We start from the raw sequence: 12,637 nt of genomic DNA on the forward strand, positions 1-12,637 counted from the left end.
CTTAACCACTGTGCACCAGGTTAGTGAGCTGAAATGGACTGGTATTGGCCATTTTGAATCAGATAATCATATGGTCTACCGTCTCAGTTATCTAGTGCTGCTATAACAGAAATACCACAAGTGGATGACTTTAAAAACAGAAATTCATTCTCTCACGGTCTAGTAGGCTAGAAGTCCAAATTCAGGGCACCAGTTCCAGGGGAATGCTTTCTCTTTCTGTCAGCTCTGGAGGAAGGCCCTTGTCATCAATCTTTCCCTTGCCTAGGGGCTTCTCCACATAGGTACCCTGGGTCCAAAGGACACACTCTACTCCCTTCTCTTTCATATCTCAAAAGAGATTTACTCAAGGTACATCCTAATCTTGTAGCTTGAGTTCTGCCTCATTAGCATAATTACCTTTAATCCTGCCTCATTCACACCATAGAGGTAGGATTTACAACACATAGGAAAATCACATCAGATGACAAAATGATGGACAATCACACAATACTGGAAATTATGGCCTAGCCAAAGTTGATACACATATTTGGGGAGCACAATTCAATCCATAATATTTACTATGCCAGGAATGACAAATTGAAGAGGAATGGCGTTGCGTTCATCATCAAAAAGAACACTTCAAGATCTATCCTCAGGTACCACACTGGCAGTGATACAATAATATCCATAAGCCTACAAGGAAGACCAGTTAATATGACTATTATTCAAATTTACCCATCAACCACTAATGCCAAAGGTAAGGAAATTAAAGATTTTTACCAACTTCTGCAGTCTGAAATTGATCAAACATACAATCCAGATGCAATGATAGTTACTGGTGATTGGAATCCAAAAGCTGGAAGCAAAGAAGAAGGATCGGTAGTTGGAAAATATGGCCTTGGTGATAGAAATGACACCAGAAATCAAATGATAGAATTTTGCAAGGCCAACAACTTCTTCACTGCAAATATCTTTTTCAACAATGTAAACAGCAACTATACATATGGACCTCACCAGATGGGAAACAGACTTTAAACCAACTACATCTGTGGAAAAGCACAATGGAAAAGCTCAATATCATCTATCAGAACAAGACCAGCGGCCGACTATGGACCAGACCATCAATTGCTCACATGCAAGTTCAAGTTGGAGCTGAAGAAAATTAAAACAAGTCCACAAGAGCCAAAGTACAAACAAGTACATCCCACCTGAATTTGGAGACCATATCAAGAATAGATTTGATGCACTGAACACTAATGACTGAAGAGCAGAGAATTGTGAGATGACATCAAGGACATCATACATGGAGGAAGCCAAAGGTCATTAAAAAGACAGGAAAGAAAGAAAAGACCAGAATGGATGTAGAAGAGACTCTGAAACTTACTCTTGAATGTAGAGTAGCTAAAGCAAATGGAAGAAATGATTAAATAAAAGCTGAACAAAAGATTTCAAAGGGCAGCTCAAGAAGACAAAGTAAAGTGTTATAACGAAATGTGCAAAGACCTAGAGTTAGAAAACCAATACGGAAGAACTAGGGTTTTCTCCTCACTGGCCTATCTTCTCCAAAAAACAGGGAAAAAATGGGGATAAAACCAATCATTAGAAGCAAGGATATAATTATTATTGGCTCCTGGGTTCTAGCTTGCTTAGAAAAACAAAGTCTAACATTCCTAGGAGCCAAAGCATTCTGATGAGCAATTTTTAACAGCCCAATACAAAACTGATTTTTAGAATCAGTTTATTCATAAACAGGTTGACAGTACTCCTTTCATATCCCAGAGCTAGGCTACATAACAAATTGACCCAAAAGTCAGTGGCTTAAAATAACAACTACTGAGGATTGCTCAAGGGTCTACAGGTCAGCTGGGTGGTTCTCCTGACCTGGGCCAGCCTCAGCTAATTGAAGTTGGCCTCACTCGTGCATCCATGGTCATCTGGAGGGTCAGCTAGAGACTGGCTGGTCTAGAATGGCCTTCCTCACATGTCTAACTGTTGGTTGGCTGTCAGCTGAGGTGGTGAGTTTGACTAAGCCATGTGTCCCTAATGAACCAGCAGGCTAACCCGGGTCTATCCCCACGGCGCAGCAGGGTTCTGAAAGATAACAGAAGTGTCCAGGGCTTCTTGAGACCTATGTTTGGAAGTGTCACAGGATTACTTCCACCACATTCTGCCGGCCAAAGCAAGTCACAGGCCATCCCAGATGGAGGTGGGGGGAGACAAACCCTACCTCTTGATGTGGGGAGCTGCAAAGTCACATTACAAAGGGACATGAAAACAAGGAAGCATGAAAAATTGGGGTCACAATCAAACAGCACCAAAGTGAGAACCTTTTAGCATTGATTTCATTTTAGCCAAGTTTATTTCATCTCATTAGCAGCCTACTTGTAGACTGATTCTGGTGAAGGTCCACACATAGTCCATCTCATCTACTTGTCCTGTTTCACATGAGTTTCCCTTGCTGAGTCTGTTTGGAGATTGTGATCCTATGCACTAACCGAAAGGATGACCCTTTCCTTCCTCTGTCCTGGTTTCTGAGAAGAGTTGCTTGCTTTGGTGGGCATTTTCCAATGTCAATTTACCAAGACAGGGAGGACCATTCCCAGCTAGTATTTGAATTAATATTTGTTGACTTGTTGACTCAATCACTCACAGGCTAATTAACTCCAAGTCCTGTTAGAAGCAATGAAAAATATAATTTCTCATTGTCAGAGAAAGTAGAGAACTTGAAAGTAAATCTAGTCCACCTCACTGCCTTCTGGCATCTTCGTCTGCCCTTAACCACTGACTGAGTCAGGACCTGGGAACCCAGAGCTAGGCAGGGCAGACTTTCTCTGCCGACATCTTCTGTTTGTCTGCTCACACAAGAGGGTCACTGAGCAGCCCTGGGCCAGGCTGTGGAGCAGGTGGAGGCTGTACATACTGCTCCCCATCTCCCATGTTAGATCACTGCTGTCCTTCCTACTGTCCACCTGCAGGTGAAAATAGAGTACCCCAACCCCTACTGCATCAGCAGTGAGCAAATAAAACGTAAGATGCTAATGGCCCGATCCTGGGTTGTTGAGATAGAGGAAAACAGTCACAGAAGACAGGAAATGGAAAAATAAAAGATAAACAATAAGAACATGTTTTGAGGCAGAAGCCCAATGTTAACTGTAGATATTTTGTGACGCTTTCGTTTATAACTAGCTGCCTCAAAGGCAACTAACGCCAACAACAAGTAATCATTGTGCACATTATTGTGTCTAAAGTTATATTTGCTTTATATGTGTGTGTTTTATTTGATCATATTACTTTCTTTCCTATATTTGTTGTTCTTTTACACAAATAAAATGTCATATAATATTATATTTCAAAGAATACTAGTGTGATCTAACTGAGCAAAAAAAATGTATATATATATAATTTATGTATTTTTGGGTAAAAGGTGTATTCTATATTTACAGTAGCTATTTTTTCTTTATATATCATGTACGTAAATTAATATCTATGAATATAACTATATAAAAATAAAAGGCACATATCTATTATAAATATCTTACATACCTAAGTATAAATATATATACTTACATTTTCACCAAAAAAAATCTATAAAGATATATAAGAAATTGATCACAACTACAGAGGATTTTTTTTCATTTTCCTTTCCATACGCTTTCACTCTTTTACTGTGAAATCTTTATAGCTTTTTCAAAAGTACTTCATTTGTTGAAAACGATTCCTTCAACTTTTTTAATCTTTTTATCATCAGCTTGCACTGTAAATTCATGTGACTTTTTATATTGGAAACTTCCTGAAAAAAAAACTTTGCACAGTGCTCCACCAGAAGGATAGTGGTTCTCAACTGCAGATGAAAAACAGTTCAGTTGTTTCCTTCAGCTGCTGGGGAAGCCCACATCCCTGACACTTCCAAGGCTAGGCCCAGCCCTCATCCAGTTAGTGTCGAGTGGAATATCATCATCTCTCTGTCTGTCTGTCTGTCTGTCTATCCCTCAGGGCCGAGGGGGCAAGGGCAGCATCTATGTGTGGGCCTCTGGGGATGGCGGCAGCTACGATGACTGTAACTGCGACGGCTATGCCTCCAGCATGTGGACCATCTCCATCAACTCGGCCATCAACGACGGCAGGACGGCCCTGTACGACGAGAGCTGCTCCTCCACCCTGGCCTCCACCTTCAGCAACGGGAGGAAGCGGAACCCTGAGGCTGGCGTGGTAAGTGCAGCCAGCTTCCTGTCCTTGTTCTCAGATCCCACCAGCCCTCTAGGTGGTGCAGGTGAAAGGCAAGGGCACCTGTATGACTCCTGGGAACAAGGAATCACTATGCTTCCCTCCCTTCCTACAAAGAGTTAGCAGGTGTTCTGAGGGGAAGACTGATTTTTTCCAGTGCCTGACCAAGCTTTGTTCTCAAGGTAGAGTTATGGGGTCTGCAAGTGGAAGCAAGAACATGATGACCCCACCAATCCTTTTCCATAGATTGTCTTTCTTGCTCATCGTTTTGGCTTCCAAATAATGAGGAACTCTGTTTATCAATAAGTTGTCCCAGCAAGTCACTTATAAGGAAAACTAATTGTAAGCATCAGGGCATCACACCACCACCCGTCTGAGCTAAGAACTCTTCCATTTATTATAGCATTTTAAAAACGGCTTCCATGGATGGACTGTTCCAGGTCCATAAGCCCCTAAAAAGGAATGAGTAAGTGAAGATTCAGTCCTGTTCCATTTAATGGTTTGCTTCTCCCCCTAGGAGCTCTACCCCACAGGCCTCACAATGACCTTCGTGTCCATTTGTCCTCAACCCTTACCTATGGCCCTCTCTACTTGGGCTGGTAAGGGGCCCTGAGTTCTCTCTGAATACTGTAGTTTTGCCCAATAGATGCTTTTAAATCTTCCTGACACTTTGTTCCTCAAAATAGCAGGCCTGCTTGAGGATCCTACAGACAAACAGAGGAGAGAGAGCTCATGTGGTTTATCCACGATCTTAGGTCCATGGGTGGTGCAAACGGTTAAATGCGTGGATACTGACAGGTTGGTAGTTCAAATCCATCTTTCTTTAAAAAGATCTCAGCAATTGAAAACCCTATAGAGGTGGGGCCAAGACAGTGGAATAGTCAGATGCTTCATGCCATCCCTTATACAACAAAGATTAAAAAAAAAAAAGTAAATTGGATATATGTGACAATCTAGGAACCCTAAGCATCAAAGACAAAGCTGAAGAATCAGACTGAGTAACGGGTGGAAGGAAAGACAATTCAAAAACAGCAGAAACAGGGAATTATAGATCGCCAAATCACCAGCATCCTGCTAGCCAATCCCCCACAACATGGTCATATTGAGGCAAGCAGCAGCATCCCAAGCCAAAACCCACTCCATCTGGTCCTGCTAAGGAGGGGCAACTCTGCACACACCTCCAGAATCAAACATGAATGATACTAAACCTGTGAAAGTTAAATGCATGCTCCCAACCCACCACTTATACCACAGCTCAGCCCATCTCACCAGAGCACCACAGGACACGGAGCACTCCCTCCCCTCACCTACCCCCTCCCTGTTCTGACACTGATCCAGCAACAACACCAGTGCCATGTCCCCTAAGTGGGAAATGCACAGCCTGGTCTGGAGTCACCTGACCACTGGCACAGGGGGTCCATGGGCTTGCAGTGCCCTCCACCTACTCAGATCACCTATACCAGTGCACTGCTGGCTGAGTCAGCACAGCAAGTATACATTGGCATAAGGTGGGCAGAGTTCCCAGTTGAAGCCCATTTTCACCAGGAGCAGCCAAGTGGGAGCTATAGATCTGTGACATTCAACGCCTCCCACCCCCTAAGCCCATAGTTCTCAGCACTGTCCCAGAAGCCTACCCCTTAGCCCAACCACTGTCTCAGGGGGTTCATGGACTTGCAGCATCCTTCACCCCTGCGAATCACCTACACCAGTGCCTTACTGGCCAACCTGGCACAACACACCCTCATTAGGACAAAGCAGGCAGGGTTTCCAGCTAAAGCCCATTTTCACCCGCAACAGCCATGTGATAACTACAGATCTGTGGCATTTGACACACCCCACCCCCTAAATAGGGGCCACAACCACTCATTCCGGGGGTCTGAGGGCCAGTGGTACCAGCCATCCACAATGGGGGCCTGAGGACAAGTGGCACCCCCCAATCCCTCCAGCCAACAGCAACAGGTGCCCAAGGACTGGCAGCACTACCGCCCCGACTACACGCTTTAGTGGACAGGGTCACGCCCTCCATCCAGGCACCCAGGGGCAGCTGACAGCCCTCTACCTCACCCTTCACATCATCCCCCACAGCAAGCAGAGACCTATGCCTGCTCTGAAAGCCATCACACAGCCCTATCCACCCAGGAATGTAGATAAGAGTCTCCACACCACACACTCAGTAACCAATGACTCAGGCACCCTTGCCCCGACTATCCAACAAGCTCTGAAACACACACACAACACCAGACCCAACAACAAGTGAGAACATCCTCTGCACCCATGACCAGGTGACCAGCAGGACAGATATATCACATCACAAAAAATGCTACCTAAATCCTCAATAGCCCCACAAAAACAGCAAACAGATTCCCAGGCTCACACACCTAGTAGTTGCTCTGCCCACCTGGAGACAGGAGGTGAGAGCTTCAGTGTGGCTAGGTTTACAACCAGAGTAGCACACACGCCCAGCCTACTTGGATATAGCAAAAAAAAAAAAAAAACAGTAAACAAACATACAATAAATAAATATAATAACTTCTCGATGCCTCAGAGACAACAGTCAGTATCAAATCACATGAAGAAGAAGGACATGACGGCTCCAGAAAGCAACCAAAATAGAGAACCACAAAACCTTCCAGAGGAAGATAATGCAATGGAACTACCTGACAAAGAATTCAAAAGAGTAATATACAGAGTTCTCTAAAAGACCAAGAAAGAGATCAGGGAAAACACAGACAAAACCAAAGAACAGACAAAGCAATAGAAGAATTCAGGAAAACAATACAACAACCAAATGACAGAATAAGTAGGCTACTAGAAACCTCACAAAAACAGTAACTAGAAATCCAAAGGATTAACAAGAAAATTTCAAAATCAGACAACTCAATAGAAGGTCACAGGAGCAGAATTGAAACAATGAAAGTCAGAAGTAGTGAGGTTGAAGGTAAGTCCCTTGACACCAATTGTTTTGAGGAAAAATCAGAAGAAAAGAATTTTAAGAATATGAAGAAAACTTAAGAATTATGTGGGATACTATCAAGAGGAAAAACCTAAGAGTGGTAGGAGTTCCAGAAAAGGGGGGATACCTTAAAATACAGAGAGAATTGTTGAAGGTTTGCTGGCAGAAAACCTCTCTAATATCATGAAAGACAAGAAGATATCTAAGAAGCTCAACAAAACCCATAAAAGATAGACCTGAAAAGAAATTCAACAGGACATATCATAATCAAACTTGCCAAAACCAAAGAAAAAGACAGAATCTTGAGAGCAGCTATGGGTAAACAAAAAGTCACCTACAAAGGTCAACCAATAAGACTAAGCTCTGATTACTCAGCGGGAACCATGGAGGCAAGTAGGCAATGGGATGATATATGTAAAGCCTTGAAGGAAAAAAAATTGTCAGCCTAGAATTATATATCCAGAAAAACTGTCTCTCAAATACAGTGGTGAAGTTAGGTCATTTCCAGATAAACAGAAATTAAGGAAATATGTAAAAACCAGACAAAAATTACAAGAAATATTAAATGTAGTCTTCCAGTTAGAGAACCAACAACATCAGATAACAATCCAAGACTAAGAAACAAGACATATCAACCAGATACCAACCCAGATAGGGAATTCTCAAAAATAAAGCAAAGTTAAAAGACTAAAATTAAGGAACCAGAGATATCAATATGTATATGACAACAACATCAAAACAAAAAGAGGCAATAAAAAGCATAGTCATAAAACTTCCATATGGAGAGGAAGTCAAGGTGATATCAAGAAATAAAAGATTGGTTTAAACTTAGAAAACTAAGGTAAATTTCAAGGTGACTACAAAGGAAGCTAACAAACCTACCCATCAAAACAAAAAAGAAGAAAAACATAAAGACTCAGCAAACACAAAATCAATAATAATGAAAGCAATGAAAAGAAAGTCCATAGACAACAGCAAAAAAAAAAAAACTCAACACAAAAAATTAAGCAGAACAAAGAAACTGTCGAAACTACATAGACACACACACAAAATGACAGCAGTAAACTCACACTTACCAATAATTACACTGAATGCAAATGACCTAAATGCACCAATAAAGAGACAGAGTATGGCAGAATGGACTAAAAAAAAAAAAACTATCTGTATGCTGTTTACAAGAGAAACACCTTCGATACAAAGAAAAAAAAACAAACTAAAATTCAAAGGATGGAAAAAATATATATCAAGTAAACAATAACCAAAAAAAAAAAAGCAGGAGTGGCAATATTAATCTCCAATAAAATAGACTCTAAAGCAAAATCCACCATAAAGCATAAGGAAGGACACTATACAATGATTAAAGGGTCACTACACCAGGTGGACAAAACCATAATAAATATATAGGCACCCAATGACAAGGCTTCAAAATATATGAAACAAACTCTTGCGGCATTGAAAAGAGAAATAGACATTTCCACAATAACAGTATGAGACTTCAACATGCCACTTTCAGTGACAGACAGAATACCTTGAAAGAACTCAACAAAGATACAGAAGATCTAAATGCCACAAGTAACCAACTCAACCTCACAGACATATACAGAGCATTCCACCAAACAGCCACAAAGTATACATTCTTTTCCAAAGCACATAGAACATTCTCCAGAATAGATCACATTTTAGGTCACAAAACAAGCCTAAAAAAAAATCCAAAACGTTGAAATAATACAAAGCTTCTTCTCCAATCATAATGTCGTGAAAGAAGAAATAAATAAAAGAAATAGCAAGGAAAAACAATTGAATACATGGAAACTGTATTTAAACTTAGAAAACTAAAGGTAAATTTCAATGTAACCACAAAGGAAGCTAAAAACTACTGGTTAATAAAAGAAATCAAGGATGGAATACAAAAATCCTTAGAATCAAATGAGAAAGAAAAAATATCTTACCAAAACCTTTTGGACACAGCAAAAGCAGTGCTTAGAGGTCAATTTATAGCAATAAACACACATATCAAAAAAGAAGGACCGAAATCAAAACACTAAGCTTACAACTCGAAAAAATAGAGAGCATCAAACAAAGCCCACAGGCACCAGAAGAAAGAAAATAATAAAAGACAGAAGCAGAAATAAATGAAATAGAAAACAGAAAAACAATAGAATCAACGAGACCAAAAGTTGGTTCTTTGAAAAGATCGACAAAATCAACAAACTGTTGGCCAAACTGACAAAAGAAAAACAGGACAGGAAGCAAATAACCCGAATAAGAAATGAGACAGGTGATATCAGAACAGACCTAACTGAAATAAAAATGATCATAACAGAATACTATGAAAAATTGTGCTCCAACAAATTCAAAAACCTAGAGCATATGAACAAATTTCTGGAAACACACTACCTACCTAAACTAACATAAACTGAGGTAGAAAAACTAAACAGACCCATGACAAAAGATGAGATTGAAGAGGTAATTTAAAAAAAAAAAAAAAAAACTCCCATCAATAAAAAGCCCTGGTCTGGACAGCTTCACTGGTAAATTCTACCAAACATCCAGAGAAGAGCTCAAATCAATACTACTCAAACTATTTCAGAGCATAGAAATGGAAGGAATACTCCCAAATTCATCCTATGAAGCCAGCATAACCCTGATACCAAAGACAGGCAAAAAACCACAAAAAAAAGAAAACTACAGACAATATCCCTCATGAACATAGAAGCAAAAATTCTCAGCAAAATTCTACCCTATAGAATACAACAGCATATCAGAAAATAATAATAATATATTATGACCAAGTGGGATTCATACAAGGTATGCAGGGATGGTTCAATATTAGAAAATCAATCAACTTAATCCATCACATAAAGAAAACAATCACGTGATCATCTCAATTGACACAGAAAAGGCATTTGATTAAGTCCAACACCCATTCCCAATAAAAATTCTCAGCAAAATAGGAATAGAAGGGAAATTCCTCAACCTAAAACAGGGTATTGATACAAAACCAACAGCCGACATCATTGTAAATGGAGAGAAAATGAAAGCATTTCCCTTGCAAATGGGAACCAGACAAGGATGTCCTTTATCACCACTCTTATTCGACATCAAGCTGGAAGCGCTAGCTAGAGCAATAAGGCAAGAAAAATAAATAAAAACCATCCAAATTTGGTAAGTAAAAGGTAAAACTATCCCTGTTCACAGACGATATGATCTTATACACAGAAAACCCCAAAGAATCCACACGAAAGCTATTGAAACCAATAGAAGATTTCAGCAAAGTGGCAGGATACAAGATTAATATACAAAAATCAGTTGGAATTCTCTACACAAAGAGACCTTTGAAAAGGAAATCACCAAATCAATACCATTTATTATAGCCCCCAAGAACATAAAATATTTAGGGATAAACCTAACCAGGGATGTAAAAGACCTATATAAAGAAAATGACAAAATACTACTGCAAGAAACCCAAAGAGACCCACTTAAGTGGAAAAACATACCATGCTCATGGATAGGAAGACTCAACATTGTGAAAATGCCAATACTACCCAAAGTGATCTACAGATACAATCCCAAACCAAATTCCAACAATATTCTATAACGAGATAGAGAAACAAATCACCAACTTTATATGGAAAGGGTAGAGGCCCCAGATAAGTAAAGCACCACTGTAGAAGAATAAAGTGAGAGGCCTCACACTACCAGATTGTAGAACTTATTATAAAGCCACGGTAGTCAAAACAGGCTGGTACTGGTACAAGAACAGACATAAAAACCAATGGAACAGATTTGAGAACCCAGACATAAACCCATCCATCTGTGAGCAGTTGATATTTGACAAAGAGCCAAAGTCCATTAAATGGGGAAAAGACAGCCTCTTTAACAAATGGTGCTGGCATAACTGGATGTTCCTTTGTAAAATATGAAAAAAGATCCATACTTCATACTGTACACAAAAAATAACTCAAAATGGATCAAAAACCTAAAGATAAAATCTAAAACAATAAAGGTTATGGAAGAAAAAATTGGAACAACACTAGGATCCCTAATATATGGCATGAATATTATATAAACCATGACTAACAATGCACAAATACCAGAAGAGAAACTAGATAACTGGGACCGCTTAAAAGCTAAACACTTATGCTCATCAACAGACATTACCAAAAGAGTAAAAAGAGAACCTACAGATTGGGGGAAAAAAATTGGCTACAACATATTCGACAAGGGCCTAATCCCTAAAATCTACAAAATACTTCAACACCTCAACACAAAAAGACAAATTATCCGATTATAAAAAATGAGCAAAGGATATGACAGACATGTCACCAAAGAAGATATTCAGGTGACTAACAAATGCATGAAGAAATCCTCCAGATCATTAGCCATTAGAGAAATGTAAATCAAAACCACAATCGGGTACCATCTCACCCTGACATTCCTGGCACTATTCAAATAAACAGAAGAAAACAAATGTTGGAATGGTTGTGGGAAGATTGGAATTCTTATACATTGCTGGTGGGAATGTAAAATGGTACAACCACTTTGGAAAACAATACGGCACTTCCTTCACAAGCTAGAAATAGAAATACCGTATGATCCAGCGATCCCACTCCTAAGACTATATCCTAGAGAAATAAGAGCCATCACGTGAATAGACATATGAACACCCATGATCACTGCAGAATTATTCACAATAGAAAAAAGATGAAAACAATCTAAATGCCCATCTATAGATGAATGGATAAACAAATTATGGTACATACACACAATGGAATACTAAGCAATGGTAAAAAACAATAATGAATCTGCAAAAAATCTCACAACATGAATGAATCTGGAGGGCATTATGCTGAGTGAAATAAGTTAGTCACAAAAGGACAAATATTGTATGAAACCACTATTATAAGAACTCAAGAAAAGGTTTACACACAGAAAGAAACATTCTTTGATGTAAGCGGGGGAGGGGGGAGGGAAAATCATTAACTAGAGAATAGACAAGTGTCAACTTTGGTGAAGAGAAAGACCACACACAATATAGAGGAAGTCAGCACGATGTGACCAAAGCAAAGGCATGGCAGTTTCCTAGACACACCCAAACATACTGAGGGACCAAGTTGTTGGGGCTGGGAACCATAGTCTCAGGGGACATCTAGGTCAATTGGCATAATATAATTAAAAGCTTGTGAGCGGCCATCTAAGATACATCTACGGGTCCCATCCTGTCCAGAGCAAAGGAGCAAAGGAGAATGAAGAAAACCAAAGACACAAGGAAAATATTAGCCCAAAGGAGTAAAGGACCACATGAACCAGAACCTCCACCAGCCTGAGCCCAGAAGAACTAGATGGTGCCTGGCTACCAACACTGACCACTCTGACAAGGATCACAACAAAGTCTCAGACAGAGTGGGAGAAAAATGTAGAAGAAAATTCAAAGTCACGAAAAAAGACCAGACTAACTGGTTTTACAGTGACTGGAGGAAC

General features: G+C 39.9%; 1 protein-coding gene across 1 annotated transcript in view; it reads left to right on the forward strand.

Annotated features, from left to right (window-relative positions):
- The window catches only part of PCSK2 (proprotein convertase subtilisin/kexin type 2), a 326,775-nt gene that overhangs the window by 279,431 nt on the left and 34,707 nt on the right, over positions 1-12,637 (forward strand). The window contains exon 9 of the mRNA XM_049869771.1: positions 3,973-4,188. Coding sequence (XP_049725728.1) covers positions 3,973-4,188 — 216 coding nt within the window. The remainder of the gene's footprint in view (positions 1-3,972; positions 4,189-12,637) is intronic.

The sequence above is a fragment of the Elephas maximus genome, chromosome 25, assembly GCF_024166365.1.
Source record: "Elephas maximus indicus isolate mEleMax1 chromosome 25, mEleMax1 primary haplotype, whole genome shotgun sequence".
Classification (NCBI taxonomy): domain Eukaryota; kingdom Metazoa; phylum Chordata; class Mammalia; order Proboscidea; family Elephantidae; genus Elephas; species Elephas maximus.